General features: G+C 45.3%; 1 protein-coding gene across 6 annotated transcripts in view; it reads right to left on the reverse strand.

Annotated features, from left to right (window-relative positions):
• The window catches only part of slc44a5b (solute carrier family 44 member 5b), a 371,713-nt gene that overhangs the window by 41,209 nt on the left and 316,846 nt on the right, over window positions 1–13,658 (reverse strand). For all 6 annotated transcript variants that reach the window (XM_068036576.1, XM_068036579.1, XM_068036575.1 and 3 more), the window contains 4 exons: window positions 10,952–11,051; window positions 8,528–8,620; window positions 6,861–6,948; window positions 5,496–5,758 (listed from right to left, as the gene is read on the reverse strand). In XM_068036576.1, the coding sequence (XP_067892677.1) occupies window positions 5,496–5,758; window positions 6,861–6,948; window positions 8,528–8,620; window positions 10,952–11,051 (544 nt within the window). The remainder of the gene's footprint in view (window positions 1–5,495; window positions 5,759–6,860; window positions 6,949–8,527; window positions 8,621–10,951; window positions 11,052–13,658) is intronic.

Here is a 13,658-nt window from a genome sequence, read left to right on the forward strand (position 1 = left end):
GCTTTAATTGTTCCGAGGCGGGACTTCCACCCACTTGAGGGAGGAGGTCCCGCCTCAGTGAGCTGCCGACCAATCATCGGGCCAGCAGCTCTTAGTCCCAGCAGCGCCATCAGGAGCGGTGGCCACTGCTGGGACTGCAGCCCAGCCGACGTCATGGAGCCTCAAGAGTGGGTAAGTAGGGGCATGGTTTACCAGGGGGATCGGTCGTGCCCTGGTGAGGCTAGGGTGGTCATTTGGGGGGAGGGGGCATCTTGGGTCCCGGGGGTGGGTTGGGAGGCAGGGGTGGCCCTCAATCGGGCACCCTGTACCCAACCGCCATGGCACCCCCCCCCCCCCCCCACCCTCGTGGCGCGGAAAGGCCGACAGCTCTCATTGGGCGGCCTTTCACGCCCCCAGCACGCCCGCTATCAACAGGTAAAATACCCATGGAGGCGGGCAAGGGCCCTTAAGTGGTCGTTATGTGGCCACTTAAGAGCCTTGATTGGCCATGGGCGGGCGGGCTGTTTCCTCCCACCCGCCCGACCGCTGTCAAGTTCACCGGAGGCGGGAGCGGGGCGGGTAGGCCTCCCAGAGCCTCCCACTCAATTTGACGCCACCCCCATGCCATCATCCCACCTGCTGGAGCGGCGTAAAATTCAGCCCAATGTTAACCCCCCAGGTTGTTGCAACTGGGGGATTCAGCGATTGTAATGCCATTGAACGTCAAGGGGAGATGATTAGATTCTCTCTTACTGGAGTTGGTCATAGCCTGGTACTTGTGTGGCGTGACTGTTACTTGCCACTTTCCTGAATGTTGTCCAGGTCGTGCTGCATATGGACATCGACTTCTTCAGTATCTGAGGAGTCGCAAATGGTACGGAACACTGTACAATCGTCAGTGAACATCCCCACTTCTGACCTGATGATGGAGGGAAGGTCATTGATGAAGCAGATGAAATGGCTGGACCTAGGACATTACCCTGAGCAACTCCTGCAATGATGTTCTGGGAGTGAAATGATTGACCTCCAACATGCATAAGCACCTTCTTTTGTGCTAGGTATGACTCCAGCCAGTGGAGGGTTTTCCCCCTGATTCCCATTGACCTGAGTTTTGCTAGGGATCCTTGATACCATACTCGGTCAAATGCTGCCTTGATGTCAAGAGCAGTCACTCTCACCTCACCTCTTGAGTTCAACTCTTTTGTCCATGTTTGAACCAAGGCTGTAATGAGGTCAGGAGCTGAGTGGCCCTGGCAGAACCCAAACTGAGCATCACTGAGCAGGTAATTGCTAAGTAAGTGCCGCGATAGCATTGTCATCGACCCCTTCTATCACTTTACTGATGAATGAGAGTAGACTGATGGGGCGGTAATTGGCCGGGTTGGACTTGTCCTGCTTTTTGTGTACAGGACATACCTGGGCAATTTTCCACATTGCCGGGTAAATGTCAGTATTGTAGCTGTACTGGAACAGCTTGGCGAGGGGCGCAGCAAGTTCTGGAGCACAGGTCTTCAGTACCATTGCCGGAATGTTGTTGGGCCCATAGCTTTTGCAGTATCCAGTGCCTTCAAACATTTCATGATATCACATGGAGTGAATCGAATTGGTTGAAGACTGGCATCTGTGATGCTGGGAACCTCAGGAGGAGGCCGAGATAAATCATCCACTTGGCACTTCTGGCTGAAGACGGCTGCAAATTCTTCAGCCTTGTCTTTTGCAGATATGTGCTGGGCTCCCCCATCATTGAGGATGGGGATATTTGTGGAGCCTCCTCCTCCAGTTAGTTGTTTAATTGTCCACCACCATTCTCGGCTGGATGTGGCAAGACTGCAGAGCTTAGATCTGATCCGTTGGTTATGGGATCACTTAGCTCTGTCTATCGCATGCTGCTTACGTTGTTTGGCATGCAAGTAGTAGCTTCACCAGGTTGACACCTTATTTTGAGCTGTGCCTGGTGCTGCTCCTGGCATGCCCTCCTGCACTTTTAATTGCGAACCAGGGTTGGTCTCGCAGCTTGATGATAATGGTCGAGTGTGGAATATGCCAGGCCATGAGGTTACAGATTGCAGTTCCTCTGCTGCTGATGGCCCACAGCGCCTCATGGATGCCCAGTTTTGAATTGCTAGATATGTTTGAAATCTATCCCATTTAGCATGGTGGTAGTGCCACACAACACAATGGAGGGTATCCTCGATGTGAAGGCGGGACTTTGTCTCCACAAGGACTGTGCAGTGGTCACTCCTACCAATACTGTCATGGACAGTTGCATCTGCGGCAGGCAGATTGGTGAGGACGAGGTCAAGTATGTTTTCCCCTCTTGTTGGTTCCCTCACCACCTGCCGCATACCCAGTCTAGCAGCTTTGTTCTTTAGGACTCGGCCAGCTCGGTCAGTAGTGGTGCTACCAAGCCACTCTTGGTGATGGACATTGAAGTCCCCCACCCAAAGTACATTTTGTGCCCTTGCCACCCTCAGTGCTTCCTCCAAATGGTGTTCAACATGAAGAAGTACTGACTCTTCAGCTGAGGGAGGGCGGTAGGTGGTAATCAGCAGGAGGTTTTCTTGTCCATGTTTGACCTGATGCCATGAGACTTCATGGGGTCCAGAGTCAATGTTGAGGACTCCCAGGGCAACTCCTTCCCTACTGTATACCACTGTGCCATCACCTCTGCTGGGTCTGTCCTGCCAGTGGGACAGGACATACCCAGGGATGGGGATGGCAGTGTCTGGGACATTGTCTGTCAGGTATCATTCCGTGAGTATGACTATGTCAGGCTGTTGCTTGACTAGTCTGTGAGACAGCTCTCCCACAAGCCCCCAGATGTTAGTAAGGAGAACTTTGCAGGGTCGACAGGGCTGGGTTTGCCATTGTCGTTTCCAGTGCCTCGGTTGATGCCGGGTGGTCCGTCCGGTTTCATTCCTTTTAGACTTTTCACTAGCAATTTGGTACAACTGAGTGGCTTGCTCGGCCATTTCAGAGGACATGTAAGAGTTAACCACATTGCTGTGGGTCTGGAATCACATGTAGGCCAGACCAGGTAAGGACGGCAGATTTCCTTCCCTAAAGGACATTAGTGAACCAGATGGGTTTTTGCAACAATCGACAATGGTTTCATGGTCACCATTACTAAGACTGGCTTTCTTTTTAATTCTAGGTTTTTTAAATGAATTTAAATTCCACTAACTGCCACAGTGGGATTTGAACCCGTGTCCCCAGAGTATTAGCCTGGGCCTCTGGATTGCTAGTCCAGTGACACTACCACTACGCAACTGAGTTTGAAACATCAAGGTTGGCATCACTTGGTCACCACTCCCTGATTTTGCTTGTCTCTTTTTCTTTTCAGCCTTGGGCATATCCTTTATCTGGGATATTGTTCCTAGCCCCTTGCCCTAGTCCCTCATCCTTAGCTTTGTCCCTTCATCCTGGGTCTTGCCCCTACATTCTGGACGTTGACCCTTCACCTTAGACCTTGACCCTTTACCCTGGTTTCTTAGTCTTTAATTAAGGTCTAAGATGGGCCTAGGATGCTGAGGTGAAGGGTTTGGACCTAGGATGAAGGGCCAAGGTCCAGGCTGATGGAGTGATCAGGGCTGGGAGAAGCCCTTCTCTCTCCATTTTGACCAAATATACTCAGCTTTGTTTAAATCTCTATCTAGACTGAGTCCTAAAACTATCTTTGCCTCCTCCTCATTGCAGCTCCTTTAAATGTCCGACCATCCCTTCTAGAGCAGCCTTTGTGATCTTGCTGCCACAGCGCTGGGATCTTCCTGCCTTCTGATGGTAAGCTCACTCTTAACAGCAGGAATCCTGATAAGCACCTGCAGTCTCAGGGAAATGGGTCAGGATTGGAGAGTCCCCTGATACTATAAGGAACATCCAGGGCACAATCTCTAGGGAACGCTTTTTACACGACTTTCCTGTCAAAAGTTTTCATAAGGTTATATTAATTTATATAGCATCTTTAATATAGTAAAACTCCCCAAGGTGATTCACAGGAGCATAAATCAGACAGAAATCTGACATCGAGCCACACATAGAGATATTAGGACAGGTGATCAGAAGCTCGGTCAAAGAAGGAGGGAGAGGCGGAGAGATTTAGTGAAGGAATTCCAAAGTTTAGGGCTCAGTGACCACTGACCACTGACCACCTCCAGGCGCGTATCCATTGTCTCTCGAGATAAGGAGGCCCAAAAGGAAAGGGCTCAGTGAAGGCACAGTCACTGAAGGTGGAGTGATTAAAATCGGGGATGCTCAAGAGGCCAGAATTAAATGAGTGCAGAAATCTCGGAGGGTTGTGGGGGCTGGAGGAGGATGGGGAGGGGCAGAGGTCATGGAGGGATGAGAATTTCATTATCCCATCAATCTTGTTGGAAAGTATCACAATGGCGACATAAAGAAAATAATTTTTAAAAACACGTTCCTCTTGCAGTTAAGCACTATCAGTATATTGCTGTCGGGGAATGGAGTAGTCAATTCTTGTTGGATGTACTCCTGGAGGTTTTATCACATGGCTCCCAATTCCATCTTCCATGTCCAGTCAAACATCCCTTTATCCTCCATCTCCAATCCTTTTTATCACTAATAAATGGAAGTGTTCAAAGAAATTGAAAAAGAATTCTAAATGCCGCCAAAGATTTTTCTCCCATTGTTTTTGCACACTGCAGTGTCCAGTGGATTGCTCTTCAATTTCTGGAGACTCCAGGCAAATCCTGGCGGAGTTGGCAACTCTCGAGAGAATATAACATATAAAATTCTTTGTAGGTTTGACAGGGTAGATGCTGAGAGACTGTTTCCCCCGGCTGGGAAGTCTAGAACTAGGGTCACAGTCCCCGGATAAGGGGGGACCATTTAGGACTGAGATAATGAGAAATCTCTTGTGAATTTTGGAGATTTTCTACCTGAGAGGGTTGTGGATACTCAGTCATTGGGTGTATTTAATACTGGGATCAATAGATTTTTGGATACTCAGGGAATTGAGGGATATGGGGAGCAGGCAGGAAAGTGGAGTTGAGGCAGATTAGCCATGATTGTACTGAATGGCAGAGCAGGGTATTCCTGCTCTTAGTCCTTATGTTTTTATATCTTAAGGCATCTCACAGGAACTGACACAGAACCAAGGAAGTAGACATTCGGAGGGTGGGCTAAAAAAGAAAGAAAATCTTGCATTTCTATAGCATCTTTCATGACCTCAAGACATCTCAAAACGCTTTGCAGTGTCGTCCCTGTTGTAATGTAGGAAATGTGGCAGCCAATTTGTGCACAGCAAGATCCCACAAACAGCAATGTGATAATCTGTTTCTGTGACGTTGATTGAGGGATAAATATTGGCCAGGACACCAGGGAGAACTCCCCCGCTCTTCTTCGAAATGGTGCCATGGGATCTGTTATGTCCACCTGAGGGGGCAGACGGGAGCTTGCTGTGCACACCCAACTTGGCTGCCATGTCTCCTACATTGCAATGCTATGTTCTTATTCTTAGAAGCGGGCTGCAGTGGTGAGGGTTTTGATGTTCCTACCTCAGCGACCGACCGAACGCAGCCAGCAGTGGGAATGTCGGTATGTCCGCTGGCTTCTTGAATGCCCAGTAATAAGAAGCAAAGGCACCGGCCAGTGTGCATTGCCCCAGTGCGATGGAAAAGTTCACCAGCCACAAAAAGACAAAGAGGTTGCAGATTTGCAAGATGAAGATGTACTTGTGGTAAACACTCTCTCCCCCATAAAAAGCAAAGGCACATTGAGCACCCGGGCACAACTTGGTGATATTGCTGGTGTTAAAAATCTGTTGGGATAAGAAAAGCCACAGGTCGTCAGCTTGCACTTTCTCGTCAGGCTTAGAAGATAAGTCAATTCATTTAGTTGCTCATTCAGAATGTGGGCATCGCCGGAAGGGCTGGAATTTATTGTCCATCCCGAGTCGCACTGAGAAGCTGGTGGTGAGCTGCCTTCTTGAACCGCCGGTAGCAGGTTTGTTAAACTGCGTGTCTCGCTAGACCACTTCAAGGGGCACGTTGGTGTGGGACTGGAGTCACAGACAGGCCCAGACTAGGTAAGGATGGAAGAATTTCTCCCTTAAAGGACATTAGTGAACAATTCAACCGTTTCAGGATCACTGTTACTGATAGTGGCTTTTTATTTCCAGATATTTTTAAAACTGATTTCAAATTCTCAAACTGTCATGGTAGGGATTTTGAACTCACCTTCTCCGGATTATAACGATGCAGTGAAGTGATGGTGGATGTCGTTATTTAATTTGGGGGAAAGTGGTTGCTTAGTTTTATTAAACAGGTAACACGGCCAACTGTAACCTCCATTGTCTTCACATAAGTTGCTATATAAGTTGTCCATGGACAAGAGAAGTTAAGGATGGATTTAATAAAGATGTTCAGAATCATGAAGGCTTTTGATAGAGTAGATAGAGAGAAACTGTTTCCAATGGCTGGAGGGTCGGTAATCAAAGATCAGATTTAAAATAATTGCCAAAATATCTAGTGGGGAAAATGAAGGGAATTGTTTTACACAGTGAGTTGTTGTGATCTGGAACGCGCTGCCTGAAAGGGTGGTGGAAACCGATTCAACAATAACTTTCACAAGGGGATTGGATAAAAACTTCAAAAATAGATAAATCTGGAATTAAAAGCTGGGCTCAGTAGAAAGTGACAATGAAACTGCCGGATTGTCGTAAAAACCAACTTGTTAGTCAATGTCCTTCCTGCTGTCCTTACCCAGTCTGGGCCTATATGTGACTCCAGTCCCACACCAACATGGTAACCCTAAATGCCCTCTGAAGTGCACCTAACAAGACATGTAGTGTATCAAGTGGTATATCCGAATCTGTCCTTCCCATTCCCAATACGTACACAAGCTCTTAATAGTCTGCATACCTCAGGGTTGCACGTTCTATTTGCATATATACAATGACCCTGATTGGTCATCACTTTGTACACAGCCTCACCGGAGGTTGACAGAAATCTGCATATTTCATTGTTAAAGAATATATAAATATTTTTCTTTTCCTAAAGTGTCAGTAACCCGTCAAACATTTCAATTTAAAAGCGTAATACAACTCAGACAGAGGTATATTACACACATCATAGAATCTTACAGCACAGGAGGAGTCCATTCAGCCCATCGTGCCTGTGCTGGCTCTTTGAAAGAGTTATCCAATTAGTCCCGCTCCCCTGCTCTTTCCCCATAGCCCTGCAAATTTTTCCTTTCCAAGTATTTATCCAATTCCCTTTTGAAAGTTATTATTGAATCTGCTTCCACCGCCCTTTCAGGCAGCGCATTCCAGATCACAACAACTCACTGTGTAAAAAAAACTCACCTCATCTCCCCCTCTGGTTCTTTTACCAATTACCTTCAATCTGTGCCCTTTGGTTACTGACCCTCCTGTCACTGGAAACAGTTTTTCCATATTTATTCCATCAAAACCCTTCCTGATTTGCAACGCCTCGATTAAATCTCCCCTTAACCTTCTCTGGGCTGAGGAGAAAAACCCCGGCCACTCCAGTCTCTCCATTTAACTTCGGTCCCTGACACCATGAGCGTCTAAGATGACGGCCCCCATGCGCGGCTTTTACTCAGCGGAGCCGCAGCAATATTATACGCCACGGTTCAGTTACACGGCCAGGGCGGATCGCTCCGTCCCGATGAACTGGGAGGGGGCGGGCGCTCCGTCCCCAGCAATGGTATCCAGTGCCACTGTGCAGGCGCCACACCATGTATAAAGAGCTTCAAGCACTTCCATTGTATTTGAATTTTTAAAGTTATATACAAGCTACAATGAAAGTAAAACATTCAATAAAAGATTCAAGCCCCTCTCCCACACCCCCCCAATGACTGAACAATTTATTAATTGCCCTCTCCCCACAAAAAACTTACCTCCCCCCACCCCCCCAAAGTTTATTAACTTTCACCTTCAACCCCTTCCCACCGTCCCCTCCACCAATCACAATAGTTTTCCCTGTTTCCGCCCACGCACCTTCTGCTCCCCCCTCCCAACCAGTGTGCCACCTCAGATCTCAGAAGGCGCGGGAGTCCTGGCAACCACCGGAATATGGTAGTGGGATGGCCGATGGGAGCAGGTAGGTCACTAAGTCATTAATTTACATCACTGTATATATTTAAATCCTGCTCCCGTCGCCGAGCGGCAGGGGGGGCGGGGCGGCCATGAGGCCTCGCTGGCAATATGGGGCTGGGCCTTCCTGGTGTCGAGGCCCATGGTGGCGTCTCCCAGAGGCATTTTCTGGGCACCCCCCCCCCCCCACACCCCGCCACTAACCCCGCATCAGAGGGCTGGTAAAATTCGCCCCCATTCTAGTACATTTCCACTGCACCATCTGAAACACAATTGTACACTTTAACAGTTTTAATATATATGTATCCTCCGGCACCATTCACAACTTCAATTCCTTTGAGCATGTTGACCTGAAACTAGCAGCAGATCATTCATTCGAACTGGAGCCTTACACTGATATTTAGCCTTCGGAGTTTAATATTATGTGATGGGAGATCAATAGTGACACAGCAGCACTATCTGAAAGGATACATAGCTGTAACAGCCCAATAGGAAATACAGATAGCAAGGAGCAGGAAGGTGATGATGGGGTAGAATAGAGTAGACATGATATATCCTATGGCCCTGATGGTAGAAAACAAACAGTAAAATACATAAGCAACCACACTCTTTAATAGTGTTACATCTTAATAAAATCATAAATGGTCTGAATATAATGTAGTCACAATAATATTTGAATAACATAGAATTTACAGCACAAAACAGTCCATTTGGCCCATCCACTATATGCTGGTTGTTATGCTCCACATGAAACTCCTCCTCCATCCTTCTAATCCTTTCTCCTTCATATATTTACCCAGCTTCCCCTTAAATGTCTCGATACTATTCACCTCAACCACTCCCTGTTGTAGCGAGTTCCACATTCTCACCACTCTCTGAGTTAAGAGGTTTCTCCTGAATTCCCAATTGGATTTATTAGTGACTATCATATTGATGGGAAACTTGTCCTGAATTTTAAAATCCATATTCAGAAATTACATCTGCAAAACTACACAAAAACCTCGTGAAGTGAAGTTTGCTTGTCATCTGAGGTTCAGGTTTGAGACTATGCATTAATTGTGAGGTACTAAACGCAGGAATTTACTGGACTTGAAAAGACCACCGCATGTCCTAAAGGACAGTCCCAAAATTCAAAAACTCAACACTACAGGTTAATAATCAGGCCCAAACACCAGCACCTATGTAATAGAGGGTTATGTTAGGGTAAAATGTTATATTAGAGTATAACGGAGGGTTACATTAGGGTATAACAAACAGTTACGTTAGGATATAATGGACGGTTATGTTAGGGTATTACGGAGGGTTACATTAGGGTATAACAAACAGTTACGTTAGGATATAATGGACGGTTATGTTAGGGTATTACGGAGGGTTACATTAGGGTATAACATACAGCCATATTAGCATGGATTGAGGATTTGTTCTCTCACAGAAGGCAGTGAGTCGGGATTAATGGGTCTTTTTCAGGTTGGAAAGACTTAACTAGTGAAGTGCCACAAGGATCAGTCCTCGGGCCTCAATTATTTACTATCTGTATTAATGACTTGGAGGAGGGGACAGAGTGTAATATATTCAAATTTGCTGACAATACAATAATAGGTGGGAGGGCATGTTGTGATGAGGACATAAGGAATCTGCAAGGGGATATAGATAAGTTGAGTGAGTTGGCAATAACTTGGCAGATGGAGTTTAATGTAGGAAAGTGTGAGGTCATGCACTTTGGTAGGAAGAATCAAAAGGCAGACTATTATTTAAATGGAGAGAGACTCCAAAAAAGTGCAGCACAGAGGGATCTGGGTGTTCTTGTGCATGAAACACAAAAAGTTAGCATGCAGGTGCAGCAAGTAATTAAGAAGGCAAATAGAATTTTGGCCTTTATTGCTAGGGGGTTGGAGTTTAAAAATAGGGAAGTCTTGTTACAACTGTACAGGGTGTTGGTGAGGCTGCACCTGGAGCACTGTGTACAGTTTTGGTTCCCTTATTTAAGAAAGGATAGACTGGCATTGGAGGCAATTCAAAAGAGATTCACTAGGCTGATTCCTGGAATGAAGGGGTTAACTTATCAAGAACGGCTAAACAGGTTCGGCCTTTATTCATTAGGGTTTAGAAGAATGAGGGGTGATCTTATTGAAATGTACAAGATTCTGAGGGGGCTTGACAGGGTAGTTGTTGAGACGATGTTTCCACTAGTGGGGGAATCTCGAACTTGGGAACATAGTTACAGAATAAGGGGACACTCATTTAAAACTGAGATGCAAAGGAATTCCTTCTCTCAGAGGGTAGTGAATGTCTGGAATTCTCTACCCCAGAGAGTTGTGGAGTCTAGATCACTGAAAGTATTTAAAAAGGAGATGGATAAATTTTTGAAATATCAGGGAGTCGAGGGCTATGAGGAGCTGGAACGAAAGAGGAGTTGAGGTCTGGGGCAGATCAGCCATGATCTTATTGGATGGTGGGGCAGGTTTGAGGGGCCGAATGGCCTGCTCCTGCTCCTATTTCTTATGTTCTTTTACAGTTACGTAATGCTATAATGGACGGTTATGTTAGAGTATAACAGAGGGTTACATTAGGATATAATGGCAAGTTAAGTTTGGATATATCGGAGGGCTGCATCACAATATAATGGAGGGTTACATTAGAGTAAAATGGAGTGTTAATTTAGGGTATGATGGAGGGTTAAGTTAGGATATGTTGGTGGGGGGTGGGGGGAATTAAGTAAGAGTTCATTGGAGCGTAAAGTTAGTTAGAGTACTTTGGAGGATTAAGTTAAGATCTATTTGAAGGGTGGCATTAAGTTAGGATACATTTAGGGTTGGAAGGTTATTAAGATCATGAAAACCCTAATATAGTATCTACAACATTTCTTATCATTAAACAATACCAGTGACCACTTACTTGCTCCCTTCCCTGAGCAGTGCAATTGCAATACAGATTCTTTTCCGTAGGAAAATCAGCATCAGTATGATGATTACTTCAACAATGCAGAGAAAGATCACTGGAAAATAGCAGAGGCCATGTTTTAAGAAAATATAAAGAACTTTAAAAGAGTGCATTTTAATAGAATTGTCGCTGAGACTGCAGTTATACTGCAATCTCCGTGTTAAAGTGCACACGGACTTGACAATGAAAAGCCCATTGCCAAATCCTGGCAGCTGATATTGGATGGTAGGAGAGTTTGATGCCAGTATTTATTCTCTCCTATGCTGAACACATTCCATTGGATGTTTATCAAGCTCCTGTGACCTTTTGAGGACTTTGGAAATCATGTCACCACCAGCCCACGCTGGAGTTATATCGTGGCCAAGCGTGACAGACCCTATTTCGTAGGGTCTCTCACAGTTTGATGTTCATATACTTTGGAGTAAGAAAAGTCAGATCAGGATCTGACACCCAGCCCTTTCTCCCATTACATTGCTTCTTTCAAAGTGAGCTGTCCCATTTGTGTTGTGTAGGTGACAGAATCTCTCAGGACCTTGTTGACTCCTATAATTATTTGACTGCTGAGAGGCATTTGGTAGGAGCCCCAGGTCATAACTGTGCCCACCTTGCTGTTTACCTGTGGGCAGCACATGAGGTGGGGGCATGGGGTGAAATTGGTCTTTGCTCACCGTGAGAAATGGGCAACAGCAAATCGCAGTTTTACACTGTGCCCAATATTCTTCTCCATTGAACCTCCAACACACCCTAATGTTACCTCCCAATGCATCGTAACTCAACCCTAACAATACAGCATAACACAATCCTCCCAATATATCCTAATGTTACCTCCCAATACATCATAACTCAACCCTAACAATAAATCATACGAACATATGAATTAGGAGCAGGAGTAGGCCACTTGGCCCTTCGAGCCTGCTCCACAATTCAATAAGTTCATGGCTGAACTGATTACTCCACATTTCCACCTACCCCCGATAACCTTTCACCCCCTTGCTTATCATGAATCTATCTACCTCTGCCTGAAAAATATTCAAAGACTCTGCTTCCACCACCTTTTGAGGAAAAGAATTCCAAAGACTCACAACCCTCTGAGAGGATCTCTGTCTTAAATGGGCGACTCCTTATTTTTAAACAGTGACCCCAAGTTCTAGATGCTCCCACAAGAGGAAACATCCTTTCCACATCCACCCTGTCAAGACTCCTCAGAATCTTATGTGTTTCAATCAAGTCACCTCTTACTCTTCTAAATTCCAGTGGATGCAAGCCTAGCCTGTCCAATCTTTCCCTTAAGACAGTCCGCTCATTCCAGCTATTAGTTTAATAAACCTGCTCTGTCCTGCCTCCAACGCATTTACATCCTTCCTTAAATAAGGAGACCAGTACTGTACACAGTACTCCAGATGTGGTCTCACCAATGCCCTGTATAGCTGAAGCATAACCTCCCTACTTTTGTATTCAATTCCCCTCACAATAAACGATAACATTCTATTAGCTTTCCTAATTACTTGCTGTACCTGCATACTAACCTTTTGCAATTCATGCAATAGGACACCCAGATCCCTCTGAATCTCAGAGCTCTGCAATCTCTCTCCATTTAGATAACATGCTTCTTTTTTATTCTTCCTGCCAAAGTTTCAATTTCACATTTTCCCACATTATACTCCATTTGCCAGATCTTTGCCCACTCACTTAACCTATCTATATCCCTTTGTAGCTTCCTTATGCCCTCTTCACAAGTTACTTTCCTACCTATCTTTGTGTCATCAGCAAATTTAGCAATTTCGGTCCCTTCATCTAAGTCATTGATATAAATTGCAAAAAGTTGAGGCCCCAGCACTGATCCCTGTGGCACACCACTCGTTACATCTTGCCAACCAGAAAATTACCCATTTATGCCGACTCTCTGTTTCCTGTTAGCTAGCCAATCTTCTATCCATGTCAATATGTTACACCCTACACCATGAGCTTTTATTTTCTGCAATAACCTTTGATGTGACACCTTCTCAAATGCCTTCTGGAAATCTAAGTACAATATATCCACCAGTTCCCCTTTATCCACAGCATATGTAACTCCCTCATAGAACTCCAATAAATTGGTTAAACATGATTTCCCTTTCACAAAACCATGTTGACTCTGCCTGATTACCTTGAATTTTTCTAAATGCCCTGCTATAACGTCTTCAATAATAGCTTCTAACATTTTCCCTAAGACAGATGTTAAGCTAACTGGCCTGTAGTTTCCTGCTTTCTGTCTCCTTCCCTTTTTGAATAAAGGAGTTACATTCGCTATTTTCCAATCTAATGGAACTTTCCCTGAACCTAGGGAATTTTGGAAAACTATTGCATCAACTATCTCACTAGCCAGTTCTTTTAACATCCTAGGATGAAGTCCATCAGGACCTGGGAACTTGTCAGCCCGCAGCTCCAACAATTTGTTCAGTATCACTTCCCTGGTGATTGTAATTTTCTTGAGTTCCTCCCTCCATTCCATTTCCTGACTTACAGTTAATACTGGGATGTTACTTGTATCCTCAATAGTGAAGACCAATGCAAAGTATCTGTTCAATGCATCTGCCATCTCCTTATTATCCATTATTAATTCCCCAGACTCACTTTCTATAGGACCAACACTCACTTTGTTAACTCTTTTCTTTTTTAAATA

The sequence above is a fragment of the Heterodontus francisci genome, chromosome 8 (assembly GCF_036365525.1).
Source record: "Heterodontus francisci isolate sHetFra1 chromosome 8, sHetFra1.hap1, whole genome shotgun sequence".
Taxonomy (NCBI): domain Eukaryota; kingdom Metazoa; phylum Chordata; class Chondrichthyes; order Heterodontiformes; family Heterodontidae; genus Heterodontus; species Heterodontus francisci.